Below are 15,864 nucleotides of genomic sequence, written 5' to 3'. Positions count from 1 at the left end.
TACCTGTCCGATAATTGCTAACCTGATATGAATCGCCCGACATCTTATTAGTTGTTTAGTGGATTAGTACATTTAAAAGTCATTAACCGATAAGCCAAACCGTTAAGCGTAAATATCTACCCGATTTGCCTAATAAGTAGCCCTACATTAACTAGCTTTTGCAGAAAGAGCATGAAAAACAAAGCACATACTCCTTCCATTTCAAAAAGTGTGAAATTATATTTTTTAGCTTGTTTAAAAAAGAATGACCCTTTCTGAATTTGAAAAGGAAAAAGTCCAGATTTGTCCCTCTATTTTAGAAAATTATCCACGTTTGTCCATAGTTCTTCTATCGGTTCAAATTTGTCCTTACCATTAAAAATAATTCACCCAAACCCTAACAGAGTTCCAATGTGACATCGGGAAACTTCTCTTTGCCTACCAACTAGCCAGAATTTCAACCCAAATGAAAAAGACTCGTTCCAATTATCTGAATATAAATGTACATAACACATAAGATTGCACAAATCATCTTTCATAAAGTTGTTGATATATGTAATGATCCAACCGGTTGTTTTGATCTTTAAGGTTACATTTAGTGGTTTGAGATCTTAAGTAGCTTTATATTATTTATTATGACTTGTGTGCATAGTTGGATTTGATTTTCGGATGGTTCGGAATTAATTCGGATGAGTGATTCTCACTTTAGAAGCTTAAGTTGAAAATGTTTAACGGGGTTTGAATTTTGTGAAAACGACCTCAGAACGGTATTTTGAGGTATCCAATAGTTTCGTATCATGATGTTAGACATGGGCGTATGCCTATAATCGAATGTGGAGGTCCGTAAGTTGATTTGCATTATTTTGCCGAAAGTTGACAATTTCAAGGCTTTGAATTTTCATAAGTTTGACTGTAGCGTGACTTCGTAGCTATCATGTTTGGATTTTTATTTTGGGACTTGAAATAATTCCGTTTTGTCATTTGTAACTTATCAGCAAAGTTTGGCGTCATTCCGAGTTGATTTGATAGGAATCAGACGCACAATTGTGTTTTTAGAAGATTTTGAGTTTCATATCGAATCCTTGTGTTTTGAGGTCTGATTTGTGGTTTTGGACATTATTTTAGCAATTTATCGCACGAGCGAGTTTGCTTTATGTTTTTAGACTTGTGTTGAAGTTTGGTTTGGAGCCCCCTAGGGCCCGGGTGAGTTCTGAAGTGTTGCGGAGTATTTTGATAGAGTTCAGCACTGCTAGTTTCGTGCAGAAGCTTCAGGTCTTGCAATTGCGATACATGTGTCGCAATTGTGATATAAGTTGGATTATTCTAGGTTCACATTTGCGAAACCTTGGTTCGCAATTGAGATGGAGGGGGCCTAGTCATGCTGCTCGCATTTGCGATCATAAGGGTCGCAATTGCGAAGTGTCTGATCACGCCCAACTATGCCTTATAAAAAGGTTCAAGCGGTCGTTGCAAATATATTTTGGTTAGTAAGTCCGAAGTCGAACCCCACAGGGAATTAACTTATTAAACACAGATAATAAACTCACACAAATTCAGGTAATCAATCTTTAAAAATATTCAAGTGACAAATTGGATGTTTACTAACTAAATATTACGTAATGAAAATGTAAGAAATAATAACTAACTACGAACGGGTTGTAGACAAGAGTTGGAATGATCTAAGGTTATGATTTTCTCTATTGTCTAAATCTTTTCTTCTACGTTTTCTACAAATTTGCCTAAGTCTTCTCTACTGATCATGAGCGCTCTGACTGTCGTAACTCTCTCCTGAGTAATTACCACAATATACTGGATATATTCTCCCGAATTATGCTAGCTGGTCTTAAGTACAACTCACTCAGATCACACCAAGGTTTCGTTATCCCTAATCCCACATTTAAACCCTTTATATTGATCCATCATACACGTTAGGAGTGATCTACCTAAATATTCACTCTCTCCCAAGTAATACATACTAAATAAGCACAGTTAATTGAGGTCCCTTCAATCATCAACAATAATAATATAGTTGAACAAATAGAGAGAATATTACGGCAATTCTATATTAACGTAACAGAAAAATCATCCTCCAATAGGTTCCATCAAATCCCTAGATTAGGAGTTTAGCTATGCATAATTGTTTCACAATCACAACACAAGAATTCATCATCAATGATAAAAAAGGGAAGAAGAAAGATAAAAGCTCGTTTCCGAATCTTCCATCTTGCTCCTTGCCTGTTCTTGCCTCAAAACTTCTTCTGAAAACTAGGATACCCTCTTTTTGGGCGAGCTAGGCTTCATATAGGTCAAGGAAAGTCACCTCTGGAATTATAATTTTAGCCCTGAAATAATTTTTCTCAGAGGGACGTGCGCGGCCGCGCACCTGGGTAGGTGACCGCGCATTTGGCCGCACACTTTGTCCAATTTCTGCCTGACCTGTGCGGCCCAGTGCGCGGTTAGTGTGCGGCCGTGCATCTGGGCCATTTTCTACACTCTTCTTCGTTCTTCTTCTTAAGTGTGCTAACCTCCTTCGATCCTCTAACGAACTCCCAATTTACTCCATAAGCTTTTACTTGGCCTTCAACGCTTCATATTAGCTCAAAACGCTCCTTAACCTCATTGTAGCACGAAATTGCTCCTGCAAAGCATAAAACACTCAATCGGAGAAATTAACTACCATTTAACACTCAAATATCAGTAAAGTGCAGCCAATTTAGAGTGCAAATAGTGGCTAAAATACATAGTTATAGCCTACTATCAATACCCCACACTTAAACCATTGTTCGTCCTCGAGCAATCAAACCACACTTTACATCAACATCACCTCACTAAGCGGATTTCCTAACTCATCAAACCAAGAGTATTTCAAATAGACTAAGTACAGTAGTGTAACATCTTCACCTCAAGAATTGACTCACAAGCACAACGCATTATTCACAACTTACTCACTTACTCTATACAGAGGTCCAGAATCACCTTTCCTTCATGAATCAAGTGCGCTCACACAACAAAAAAGAGTAGTTCCACACACAATACAATTTAAGAACAATTAGAAACTCAAGATAGAAAGAATTCAATCATTCTCAGAAACGACATTCATGTGGCACAAGAAATGCACCATAGGCTTGCCCCTAGTGTACTACTCTTCTAATTGAGTTCATTCAGTCAAGGATCAAGTAGGACTTTTAACTGCTTGTAATGTAGGCTGCAAGACGGGTAGGATATATTTAGATATAAGAGTGACTACACCTCCCTAAACACTTTAATACATACAGTTTAGCAGTTCGAACCCCACACTTCTGTTAAACCATACTCCCCTTTCAATTAAATATACATTAACTCCCAATTATTTAAGCACCTTTTCATCAAGAGTCACCACTTATCAAGAAACATTTTTTCCACAGCATTACAACTATATTTTCTTTCTTTCTTTTTTAATTCAAGTGGCTTTTACTTTTTTTCAAAACAGTGCACCTATCTCCTTATTTCATTAGTTCCACTCAAAAGCCAACCAATCACCCCACACTTTAACTTTTACAAAGTCATAACAATTCAACTGCTCATGAGAGGTGAAAAGGTTCAAATAGATGGTTAATTCAAACAAATGGGTAAGGCTTATAATGTGGTTGCCAAGGAAACATAATTAAAGGCTCAAAGGGGTTAACTAAGATACATAACAATTAGGTGGTAAAAGCATATCACTGGCTCAACAAAGAAACACTTATATCACTTCCAAGACTGAACAAAACTACTATTTCGCTTAGCAAATACACGGGGCAAGTACTAGACATCAGATATAATGCACAGAATACAACAAACCTCACACGCATATGCCACATGACTCACACAAAATTGGATCATCAACAACACTTTAGTCAAAGCACTTAAGCCAAGTTAAGAACATATAATTTAAGGCACTTATATAAGAGTCAACAACTGAGCTAAGTGAAACACTAAAGCACTTGCTATTCTCAAGGCATAACGAAGTTAAGAGACCTTGTTTTCATTTCAGCTCATAGCCCAAGGGTTCCTACTTCTAAAAAAATAAAACTAACTATACCCAGTTTAAACAAAACTCTTGGAAAAGAACCACGACCCAAAGAAAACCAAAGGGGAATTGATACACTACCAACAAAAGAAAATATTTTTTTTCTTTCGACTTAGACCCTCAAGAAACCCATCGAGTGATATCCATCGTCGGGACAAGTTGAAAATTGAGTTTTTCACATTTTTTAAACAAACCAAAGACTAAAATTAATTTACATTACTATATATATACAACATAAATACAATATATCCCCCACCCCACACTTTTAATGGTGGCAGGTCCCCATGTCACATAATGAAAAATGTAAGGTAAAAGAGACTTTCCTAATAGAGTCAGTCCTGGTCAGAGATAGTGTCGGGATCGAGATGGCAAGCCCTGCCAAGTGCACGCAGCCATGTCAGGACCTTCCTCTCAGATTTGTCATTTTGGGTAGCAAAGGCATCCACTCGATCTCCCAAGTCCATGACAGAAGTTTGCATCCCTGCCATTTCCTGCTCTAAGGCCGTCATTCTCGTGTCTCATCTGACAACTAAGGTTCCCTCAATAACTTGCTCGTGCGGTGGTGAAGCAGCTATAGCTATAGCTTGCCCATCATTACCCTCTTCTAGAGCATCAGACTCATTGATACTTTCCTCAACAGGTGTAACAAGATCCTTCCCAATTACCACTTTATCAGCCCGGAACTTCTGTTCTTTTTTTACTTTCCCATCCAAGTCCCTATTTTCTGGTACATGTGCCGCATGGCACAATCTAGTGATTAAGGAAGGAAAGAATAAACCATACCTTTGCATTGGACAACAAATGAACATTTCGTCATGAAAAACCTTAGCCACATCGAAATCATAGCCATTGATAAAACATCAGATCAGTGCAGCCCGGGGACCATTCACCTCAGTGGTATTGGATGAGGGCAGCAAGTAGTTATTGATGATGTAGAGCCAATACTTCCCTTCAAAGGTGAGCGAAGCCAAATGAAACTTCTGTCGTGGTGTAATCCACACTACTTCCATATTGGGCACACATATTGTCCTAAAGAACACCTCCCACGAGATTGGTACTCTACCATATTTGTCATAGTAGTCCTCCATGTCAGGATCTTCCCCAAACATTGGCAACTGTTAAGCCCTTCGAATGGCTTATATGGAGGCGTCCACACTCTTTTCCGCACCGTGCAAACGTGGTTCACATGTTTCGGGAAGTTTGCATAAAATTCCTGCACAATCATTAAATTGGCTTCGTCCGATTCTTCAAACAAGATATCCAGCCTGCACCGGACCAATTCACGGTATATATTGGGATAATCATTTTGGAGGGACCCCATATCAATTCCCCTCTCCGATATGGGTTTCTTGGAGGCCTTATGACCAAAACGTTCCTGAGCCGCTGGATACAAACTTGGTACTATCATACTAAGAACATTAACCAAAGCTCATGGCCGGGATGATCTAGCGTGACCACTGGAGGATGCACCGGTGGTTCTTCATTTCTTGGATGGTATCATACTACCTGAAACAAATACCACCATCAGCGAAAGGTACGATATGTTAACCAAGGGCGGTTACTCAGACTTCACCAGCACACTTGGTCACAAAATTACATTCTCAAATTCATTGTGGCATTTATACAAACACCTGAAGTGCACAATTCACCCGAACTCTCAAACAACAATTTGATAACCCCAATTCAACCACAGATATACCAATATCAACCTAACCCATCATGATGAAGATCGACTATTACCCCAACATACAAACAAGTGTAACTAGAAAAAAAAGAAATCAACTACACATCAAAAACAAAAAACTTAAACTAAATTAAGATGGGAAAAAAAAATAGTGGCACTTACCTGAGGGGACTTGTGAGGATATGGGTTGGGGAGAACAAGAAGGAAAACAAAAGAGAAGGGATGATAGAAAAGGGAAATTATGGAAGAGAAGAGATGAGGAGGGGGTAGGGTTTTTTCCGTTGATTTTGAATTTGGGGGGAGGGTGGTTTAAAGATTATTTTTTATGCCTTATGGGTTTAGAGAAGGGGGAAGGGGATTGTTAGATTAGCAGAACAAGGGAGGGGGGAGGGTTGGGGGTTTTAAAAGAAAAACAAAGAAAATTAAAATAAAATAAGAGAACTAACTAATTAAATACCCTACAAAACGCCGCCCAGTGCGCGGGCGTGCATCTGTGGCAGAAAATTCTAAAAATTCGCGGTCATATGAGCGTCCGCGCGTTGAAATTTTTTTATTTTGTTTTGTTTTATTATAGCTTGATTTAACGTTGCAGCACGACAAATACAACATTATAATGGGTTTGCCTCCCATGAAGCGCCTAGTTTAACGTTGCAGCACAATGCAAGTCATCGCACTTAAGGCCTCACTCAACATTGGTGGCTCGAGAAAATGAGTCATCGACACTACTTTCGAGTCATCCATGCCCGCATAACGTTTTAACCTGTGCCCATTGACTCTGAACGTGCGAGAGTCATTTTCTGCAGCAATCTCTACGGCACCAATGAGGTGAATCTCTACCACACGAAATGGTCCTGACCATCTTGACTTTAATTTGCCCAGAAATAACCTCAATCTTGAATTGTAAAGCAATACCATATCTTCGGGTGTAAAACTCCGCTCAAAGATACTTTTGTCATACATCATCTTCATTCTCTCTTTGTATAGCCTTGTTCTCTCAAATACGTGGTAGCGAAACTCATCAAGCTCGTGCAACTCTGTGACTCTACTTGTACCGGCAACTTCTATATCGAGATTTAGCTGTCTCAATGCTCACAAAGCTCTATGCTCCAACTTCACTGGTAAGTGACACGCCTTCCCAAACACCAATTTATACAGTGACATGTCGATCAGAGTTTTGAAAGCGGTACGATAGGCCCAGAGTGCATCATCTAACTTTATCTGCAATCCGTTCTTATAGCATTCACAGTCTTTGTCAAAACACTCATTATCTCTCTGTTCGAAATTTCCACTTGCCCACTCGTTTGTGGATGATATGGGGTGGAAACCTTGTGGTGTACATACTTTTCTAACAACTTTGCAAAGGCTTGATTACAGAAGTGAGTGCCTCTGTCACTGATTATTGCCCTTAGAGTGCCAAATCGGGTGAATATATTCTTTCTCAAAAAACTAATTACCCCTTTGCATCATTTGTAGGGAGCATTGCAGCCTCCACCCATTTGAACATGTAGTCCATAGCTAAGAGTATGTACTTGTTGCCATATGAGCTGGCGAAAGGCCCCATGAAATCGATTCCCCATACATCAAACACTTCTACCTCCTGAATTGGGTTCATAGGCATCTCATGTTGGCTGGAAATATTCCCAGTTCATTGGCATTCATCATAACCTTTCACCCATAAGTGTGTATCTTTGAATAATGTCGGCCAGTAGAAGCCCAACTCCAAGACTTTCGTAGCTTTCCTTACTCCCCCGAAATGGCCACCATATAGTGACGCGTGACACGCCTACAAAATAGAAGACTGGTCTATCTCGAGGATACATCTTCGGATCATGTTATCAACACAAATCCTGAACAGATAAGGCTCATGCCAATAATACATGCGACAATCATGAAAGAACTTTTTCTTTTGGACAGAGGAAAGGTCATAGGAAACAATACCGCTCGCCAAGAAGTTTGCATTGTCTGCATACCATGGAGCTACCTCAAGACTCATGGCTAATAGTTGTTCATCTAGGAAAGTCTCCACAATCTCTTCCACCTCAAACCTTCTTCTCGGCTCCTTCCAGCCTAGACAAGTGATCAACCACTTGGTTTTCCCTTCCCTTTCGGTCACAGATTTCCAAGTCAAATTCTTATAGCAGTAGCACCCATCGAATCAGGCGCGACTTTGACTCCTTCTTCTCGATTAAGTACCTGAGAGCAGCATGGTCAGTATAAATAATTACCTTCGAGCCTATCAGGTATGACCTAAATTTGTCAAAGGCGAACACCACTGCTAGCATCTCCTTCTCGATCACTGTGTAATTTAGTTGGGCACCACTCAAATTTCTATTTGCGTAATATATTGGATGCATGACTTTGTCTTTTTGCTGCCCAAGAACTGCTCCCATAGCATAGTGTCTCGCACCACACATCAGCTCAAATGGTTGCTCCCAGTTAGGTGCAACTATGATAGATGTTGTTACTAGCCTCTTGTTCAATTCCTCAAAAGCAACCCTGCAGTCATCAGAAAACACAAAATGGTGATCTTTTTCAAGCAATTTACATAACGAGTTAGCAATTTTGGAAAAATCTTTTATAAATATCCTATAGAAACATGCGTGTCCGAGGAAACTTCTTATTTCTTTGACGGAAGTGGGTGGTGGAAGCTCTTCGATCACATATACCTTTGCACTATCTACCTCAATGCCTTTAGTCGACACTAGGTGCTCCAAGACTATACTTCATGTACCATGAAATGGCACTTTCCTTGTTGAGTACCATATTAGTCTCAATATACCTCTTCAATACTCTTCTCAAGTTCATAAGGCAATCATCGAATGAGTTCCCCGCCACTGAGAAGTCATTCATGAAAACCTCCATTATTTCCTCTACCATATTTATGAAGATGGCCATCATGCACCTTTGGAATATGGCGGGTGCATTACATAGGCCAAACGGCATTCTCCGAAAGCCATAGATACCATAAGGGCAGGTGAACGACGTTTTCTCTCTATCCTCCGGGGCAATAGAGATCTGATTATACCCCGAGTACCCATCTAGAAAGCAGAAGTGGGACCTCCCTGCTAATCTATCTAGCAACTGATCAATGAATGGTAGTGCAAAATGGTCTTTCCGGGTAGCCATGTTCAACTTTCTGTAATCCATACAGATTCTCCAACCTGTGACTGTTCGTGTTGAGATTAACTCGTTCTTCTCATTTTTCACTACCGTTATACCGCCCTTCTTTGACACACACTGAACTGGGCTATCGGTTACTGTTAGAGATGGGGAATATGATTCTCGCATCTAACCACTTAATCACTTCTTTCTTTACCACTTCTTTCATGTTGGGGTTCAGCCTTCTTTGATGTTCTCTGGAAGGTTTGTGCCCATTTTCCAGAAAAATCTTATGCATACAGAAGGTTGGGCTAATACCCTTAATCTCTGCAATGGTCCAACCAATTGCAGTTTTGCACTCCATCAATACTTGCAAAAGTTGTTCTTCCTGCACATCTAACAAACTAGATGAGATAATAACATGTAAAGTTGAGTTGGGTCCCAAGAAAGCATACTTGAAATGAGGTGATAGGGGCTTCAGTTCCAACTTTGGTGGCTCTTCTATCGACGGCTTAGCTGGAGGAGTTTTCCTTTCTTCTAAGTGCAAAGCCTCAAATTCGAGCTTCGTTCTCCAAAAACCTTGGCCTTCAAGAGAAAGTACCCATTCCTCCAAGTCCTCTCTATTTGCTTCATCTAAGTTCATGAGACAGGCTGCTAGAGGGTCTTTAGTGTTCAATGTCTCATCTTCCTCCTCCAAAATTACATCCATGGCTTCTATTAGAGAGCAGTTGGCAAATTCACTTGGTCACTGCATAGATTTCTGCACGTTGAATGTTATTTCTTCATCAGTTAGTCTCATTTTGAGCTCTCCAGTTTCAATTTCAATTAAAGCTCTCCCAGTGGCCAATAATGGTCTTCCCAAAATTATGGGAATCTCCTCGTCAACCCGACAGTCCAGAATGACAAAATCTGCTGGGAACACAAACTTCCCAACTTGTACTAATACATCATCAAGGATACCAGAGGGTCTCTTCACTGTCCGGTCAGCCAGCTTAAGTAACATGGACGTGGGTCTAGCTCTTCCAATGCCTAACTGTTTGTAGATAGCCAGGGGCATCAAGTTTATGCTTTCCCCCAAATCACAAAGTTCCTCAGCAAACGCATAGTTGCCTATCATGCATGGGATTATGAAACTCCTTGGGTTAGATAGCTTCTCAGCTATGGGTCTCGTCACAACAGCACTACATGTCTGAGTCAGTGTAACTATGGCCAAGTCTTGAAAGTTGAACTTACGAGACATCAAGTCCTTCATTATTTTTGCATAACCGGTCATTTCCTTTAAGGCGTCAATCAATGGAATGTTCACCTGAATTTGCTTCAACATCTCCAAAAATTTCTTATACCGCTCATCTTTCTGATACTTGGCCAATTTCTATGGGAATGGTGCTGGAGGTCGCTTCTTCCCTATGATTTGAGTTTTATCTTTCTCAGGAACTGCGTCTACTTTCGTTTCTTGTTCTACCTCAGTCTCTTTCGCAACCTCTTTTTCTTTGCTGGTGTTCTCTTGTGCCTGTTGTACCGTCACCTCAGTTAACCCTGTTGAATCATCTATCTCAATGGGTACTAGCACCAGTGTTTCAGTAAGTCATCTTTCACGAGCAATTTCTTGCTCCAGATCTAGGTCTCTACCATTTCGTAGGCTTACTGCCATAAGCTATTTCAGGCCCTACTTTTTTAGATTGATTTGTGTGTCTGCAGGTAACGTCCCTTATGGACAATTATTTAGAGCCATCGAAATCTGTCCTAATTAAATCTCAATACCCTTTATCGCTGATTCATGTGAGTCTACTCTTTCAGTTATTTTTCCAGTGGACCCAATCAGTTGTTGCAGCATTCCCTTAAGTTCAGCAAACCCATCATCTTGTCTCATAACCTATTGTTGTTGAGGTTACTAATAAGCCTGCTACTGATTTTGCTGGTTGTAACCCTGTTGCCTTTGGTAGGGCACCACTTGACACTGTGGTCGCATAGCTCCAGTATTGTTGTTGTTATTGTACTGTTGCTATGTTGGTCTGTATTGTTGATTCTTCTGACCCCAATTCTGATCACCTTGCCTCTGTCCCCCAAAGTTGGCCACATAGTTCATATTTTCCTGATATTGTTGGTTGTCACCTTTCGCACTCCACGAGCAAACATATGGTTGGTTAATGCATGGTGTAGATAAGCCCCCATTAGTTGCATCAATTATGTGTACCTGCTGCTTCTGACATGATTCATCTATCTTTTTGGTGAGGATACTCATTTGCGTCATTAGAGTGGCCATATTTTCAGCTATGGAGTTGTTTAGGTCCAAAGCCACTGAATGAACTATAGGAGTGATTGTAGAGTCTCTTGTCATCCATCCTGAGTTTTGGGCCATCTTATCAAGTAGGATTTTGCTTTCTCTGAATATTTTGCTCAAAAATGATCTACCTGCTGAAGCATCAACATTGGCCTTTAAGCTATCTACCAATCCCATGTAAAATCGCTGGCCCAGCATCTACTCTAGAATGCCATGATGTGGACACTTAACCAGCATACCTTGAACCTCTCCCACGTTTCTTGTAATATTTCTGTTGGTTTCTACCTGAAGCTCAATATCTCATCAATTTATTTAGCAGTCTTATTGGGTGGGTAGAACTCGTTCACAAATTTCTTGACTAATTCCTCCCAAGTAGTGATGGAGTTCATAGGGAGTGAATTAAGCCAAGTCTGAGCCTCTCCCATCACTGAGAATTGAAACAACAGTAGCTTTATTGCTTCCAGTGTCACATTAGGTTGCCTTTGCATGACACATATCGAAAGGAAATTTTTCAGATGCTGCTGAGGATCTTCAATGTATGACCCTGAGAACAGTCCCTTGTTCTGCAACAAATGTAGCATCTTGTTTGTGATTTGAAATGATTCTGCTTGTATATAAGGGACTGTAATTGCAGTTGCCAGGTTGTCGGCAGTGGGTTGTGTCCAATCATACAATGTTTCTTTTGGCATAAGAGGCACCACACCCTGATTGTTCGAGTCATTCACATTGTTTTTGTTATTTACTTCGTCTTCCATGTCTTGTTTGATTTGTTCTGTTGAGTTCTGTTGCTATTTGCCCTTCTTGTTTGCACGATTCAGTGCCTTGAAAACTTTCTCAAGATATGGTAATGCTTCGAACAATTCACTAGTTCTTGAGGAGTTTCTATGCATGCACCTGTAACACCGTAGACTACAAACGTTAGAATTTTTATGTATTTAATTTAAATTGAAGAAAATTGACTACACTAAGAATTATAGCACTTCTTTTAGCTGCAACTAATACCACCGTTAACTCCCCGGAAACGGCGCCAAAATTTTATCACGCCTAACTATGTCTTATAAAAAGGACTAAGTGGTCGTTGCAAATATATTTCGGTTAGTAAGTCCAAAGTCGAATCCCATCGGGAATTAACGTATTAAACACAGCTACTAGACTAACACAAATTTACGTAATCAATCTTCAGAAAAATTCAAGTAACAAATTTGATGTTTACTAACTAAGTATTACTTAATGAAAATGCAAGAAATAATAACTAACTACGAACGGGTTGCAGACAAGAGTTAGAATCATCTAAGGTTATGATTTCCCCTATTGTCGGAATATTTTCCGCTACGTCTTCTACAAATTTGCCTAAGTCTTCTCTACCAGTCATGAGCGCTCTGACTGTCGTAACTCTCTTCCGAGTAATTACCACAATATACTAGATATATTCTCCCGAATTACGCTATCTGGTCTTATGTATAGCTCACTCAGATTGCACCAAGGTTTTGTTATCCCTAATCCCACCTTTAAACCATTCGTATTAATCCTTCATATACATTAGGAGTGATGTTATTCAATAACTACTTAAATATGTACTATTTCCCGAGTAATACATACTAAATAGGCACAGTTAATTGAGGGCCCTTCAATCAACAACAATAATAATATAGTTGAACAAATAGAGAGAATACTACGGCAAATCTATATTAACGTAACAGGAAAATCATCTTCCAATAGGTTCCATCAAAACCCTAGATTAGGAGTTTAGCTATGCATAATTGTTTTCACAATCACAACACAAGAATTCATCATCAATGAAAATAAAGGGAAGAAGAAAGATAAAAACTCGTTTCCGAATCTTCCGTCTTGCTCCTTGCCTGTTATTGCCTTCAAAACTTCTTCTAAAAACCAAGATACCCTCTTTTTAGGCAAACTAGGTTTCATATAGGTCAAGGAAAGTTGCCTCTAGAATTACAATTTTAGCCCTGAAATAATTTTTTCTCGGAGGGACGTTTGCGGCCGAGCACTTGGGCAGGTGACCGCGCATCTGGCCGCGCACTTTGTCCAATTTCTGCCTGACTTGCGCAGTCAGTGCACGGCCGCACACCTGTTCCATTTTCTGCACTCTTCTTTTTAAGTGCACTAACCTCCTTCGATCCTCTAACAAATTCCCAATTTACTCTATAAGCTTTTACTTGGCCTTCAACGCTCCATATTAGCTCAAAACGCTCTGTATCCTCATTGTAGCCCGGAATTGCTCCTGCAAAGCATAAAACGCTCAATCAGACCAATTTACTATCATTTAACACTCAATAATCAGTAAAGTGCAGCCAATTTAGAGTGCAAATAGTGGTCAAAATACATAGTTATAGCCTACTATTAGTGTCCATGTTCGCAATCGCAAACAAGATGTCGCATTTGCAACATTAGCAAGGGTGTGGAGAGCTTTGCATTTGCGATGTTTTCTTTGTATTTGCGAACCCCAGGTCGCAATTGCGACACCTATATGTGACCGTACATAAGAGCTAAGGGACGGGATTTTGGTCTCATTTTCATATTTTGGAACCCTAAACTTGGTAGGAAGCGACTTGGAAGATGGATTTTCATCTACAAACTTTGGGTAAGTGATTCTAATCATATTCCATCATTATATCTTGGATTTTAATATCAAAATCATGTGAATCAAAGTGAAAATTTATGAAACTTTGTCAAGTTTTTGAAAAGTAAGAATTTGAGTTTTGAGAGTCGATTTGGACTCGGATTTTGAGACTAATCACATATATGAATGCGTGGGGTCATGGGTTGTCAAAATCTACCATTGGACCCAGGCTTTGACCGGGCGAGCCCGGGGCTTAATTTTGAGCAATTTTGTTAAGGGCTTTTAAGGTAAGCATCTTGACTAACGTTGTGTGGGGGAACTAACTCTTACGGATTTGTTGGTTTATACTATTTGAACTACGTGAAAGACGTGTACACGAGGTGATGGGTGCATATACGGCTTATATGTGGGACTTTGGCCGGCTTAGACTCTTAGGTTCTTATGTTCTTTAAAAATGAAGTTGTCTTATCATGTTAAATCCTACATTTGCTAAATTCACCCTTAAGTGTCTTATTTGAAGTTGATTGATTCATGTTCTACCGTTGTTGCCAAATAAACTCTTATGTGCCTTAATTAAATTTGTTGCTTCTTTGATTGCCATTCTATCTCTGCCGTAATTTGCTTAACCTTAATTAAAGTTATTGTTATCTCTTCCGTAATTACTTAACCTTAATTGAAGTTATTGTTATCTCTTCCGTAATTTTTTAACCTTAATTAAAGTTATTGTTATCCCTTCCAATATTGACTTATCCTTATTTGGAATCATTGTTACATGTTATTTTCCTTATCATTGAGTTGTACCTACTTGAAATCATTGTACATGCTATCTCTCTTATCGTCGAGTTATACTTATTTGGAATTATTGTTACATGGTAACCCTTTAATTGTTGAGTTACTCTTATTGGATATCATTGTTACACATTATCTCTCCCATCATTGAGTTATTCTTGTTTGAAACCATTATTACTTATTATTTTCTTCATTGTGAGCTCGTCCTTCCGCTTCCTTGTGTTTCGAAATTCTTGTGTTGATTTACTCCGTACTCTCGTGTTATTATTGTTGTTATTGATGTACTCAATGTTGTTGAGCCGAGGGCTATATGTGATTGTGGTATTTGAATTGTTTTGAGGAAATGTTATGGCATATGGGCACATGTGGTGCGAGTTGTTATATTGTATTGTTATATTTTTGGCACACGTGATATTGTTGAAAGAATTGTTGGGGTGTCCGCACGTGAGTTGTCCTTGCTATTGTTATCATTGATATGAACATGCGGAATGACAAGGCCGGCTATATATATATATATGAGGGTTTGCGCATGTGGCGAGACAATGCGGGAATATTATTGTGCATGTATGGTGAGACAACGAGGGCATTTACTTTATTGTTACGTACGTGGTGAGAAAACGGGGGGGATATGTCAGGGATGATTTGTGATGACTTGTAATGGTCTGGGGGCATTGTTATTGATGATATGTGCCTACCTTGTGTGAGTTATGCATTTTAACGTTTTGTTGTGTTGTTTCCTATGTGTCAATAGTTGTCTCTTCTCTTACTTTTTGATTTGAGTTTTAATAGAACACTTGCACAAGCATACACGTGAGTTATACTATTGGAACATGAGTTGTCCGTACAGTTATGAGTTATTGTTATTGTTGGCACATGAGTTGTCCATGCGGTTATGAGTTATTGTTGGCACATGAGTTATCTGTATGGTTATGAGTTATTATTACTGCTAGCGCGTGAGTTGTCCGTGCGGTTATGAGATATTGCCACTCCCTTAGCACGTGAGTTGTCCGTGCAGTTTTGAGGTATCAATGGTATTGGTACATGAGTCGTTTGTGCGGTTGTAAGTTGTAATGCGGGCACAAGATGCAAAGTGATTAGGGTTCGTGAATTGGGATCCACGAATTGTGGTTATGAGGTGTAGCACCTTGGGAAAATTCTTGTATAAATCGTGTGTGGAAATGGCTGTTATTGGGTTGTTACTTGTTTCTCCTTACTTGGTTTCACCGGATGTTTGACTGTACTCAGCTTACTCTATAGCATTATTATTTGTTGTTCCTTGTTGTTAACTGTTGCTCCAGTTCTTAACGCGAGTATCATAACATTATTCTTTCCATGTTTAGCTTTGTATTGTTCTCTGTTAGTTTCATATTCATAAGTGCACAGGTTATTATTTCTAGTAGGTG

General features: G+C 39.5%; 2 protein-coding genes and 1 non-coding gene across 3 annotated transcripts; 1 reads left to right on the top strand and 2 right to left on the bottom strand.

Moving 5' to 3' along the window:
- Positions 1-9,555: 9,555 nt before the first annotated feature.
- Positions 9,556-10,134, bottom strand: LOC104234594 (uncharacterized). The gene has a single exon (XM_009788192.2). It carries the CDS (start codon positions 10,132-10,134, stop codon positions 9,556-9,558), a length of 579 nt encoding a protein of 192 aa, XP_009786494.2.
- A 1,165-nt stretch (positions 10,135-11,299) lies between these two features.
- Positions 11,300-11,405, top strand: LOC138888841 (small nucleolar RNA R71). The gene has a single exon (XR_011406420.1). It is a non-coding gene; the product is annotated as a small nucleolar RNA R71 (small nucleolar RNA).
- On the bottom strand, positions 11,400-11,846 carry LOC138887114 (uncharacterized). Its single transcript, XM_070168830.1, has one exon. It carries the CDS (start codon positions 11,844-11,846, stop codon positions 11,400-11,402), a length of 447 nt encoding a protein of 148 aa, XP_070024931.1.
- Positions 11,847-15,864: the final 4,018 nt, after the last annotated feature.

The sequence above is a fragment of the Nicotiana sylvestris genome, chromosome 3 (assembly GCF_000393655.2).
Source record: "Nicotiana sylvestris chromosome 3, ASM39365v2, whole genome shotgun sequence".
Lineage (NCBI taxonomy): Eukaryota > Viridiplantae > Streptophyta > Magnoliopsida > Solanales > Solanaceae > Nicotiana > Nicotiana sylvestris.
This window is presented reverse-complemented; position numbering and strand designations above follow the sequence as displayed.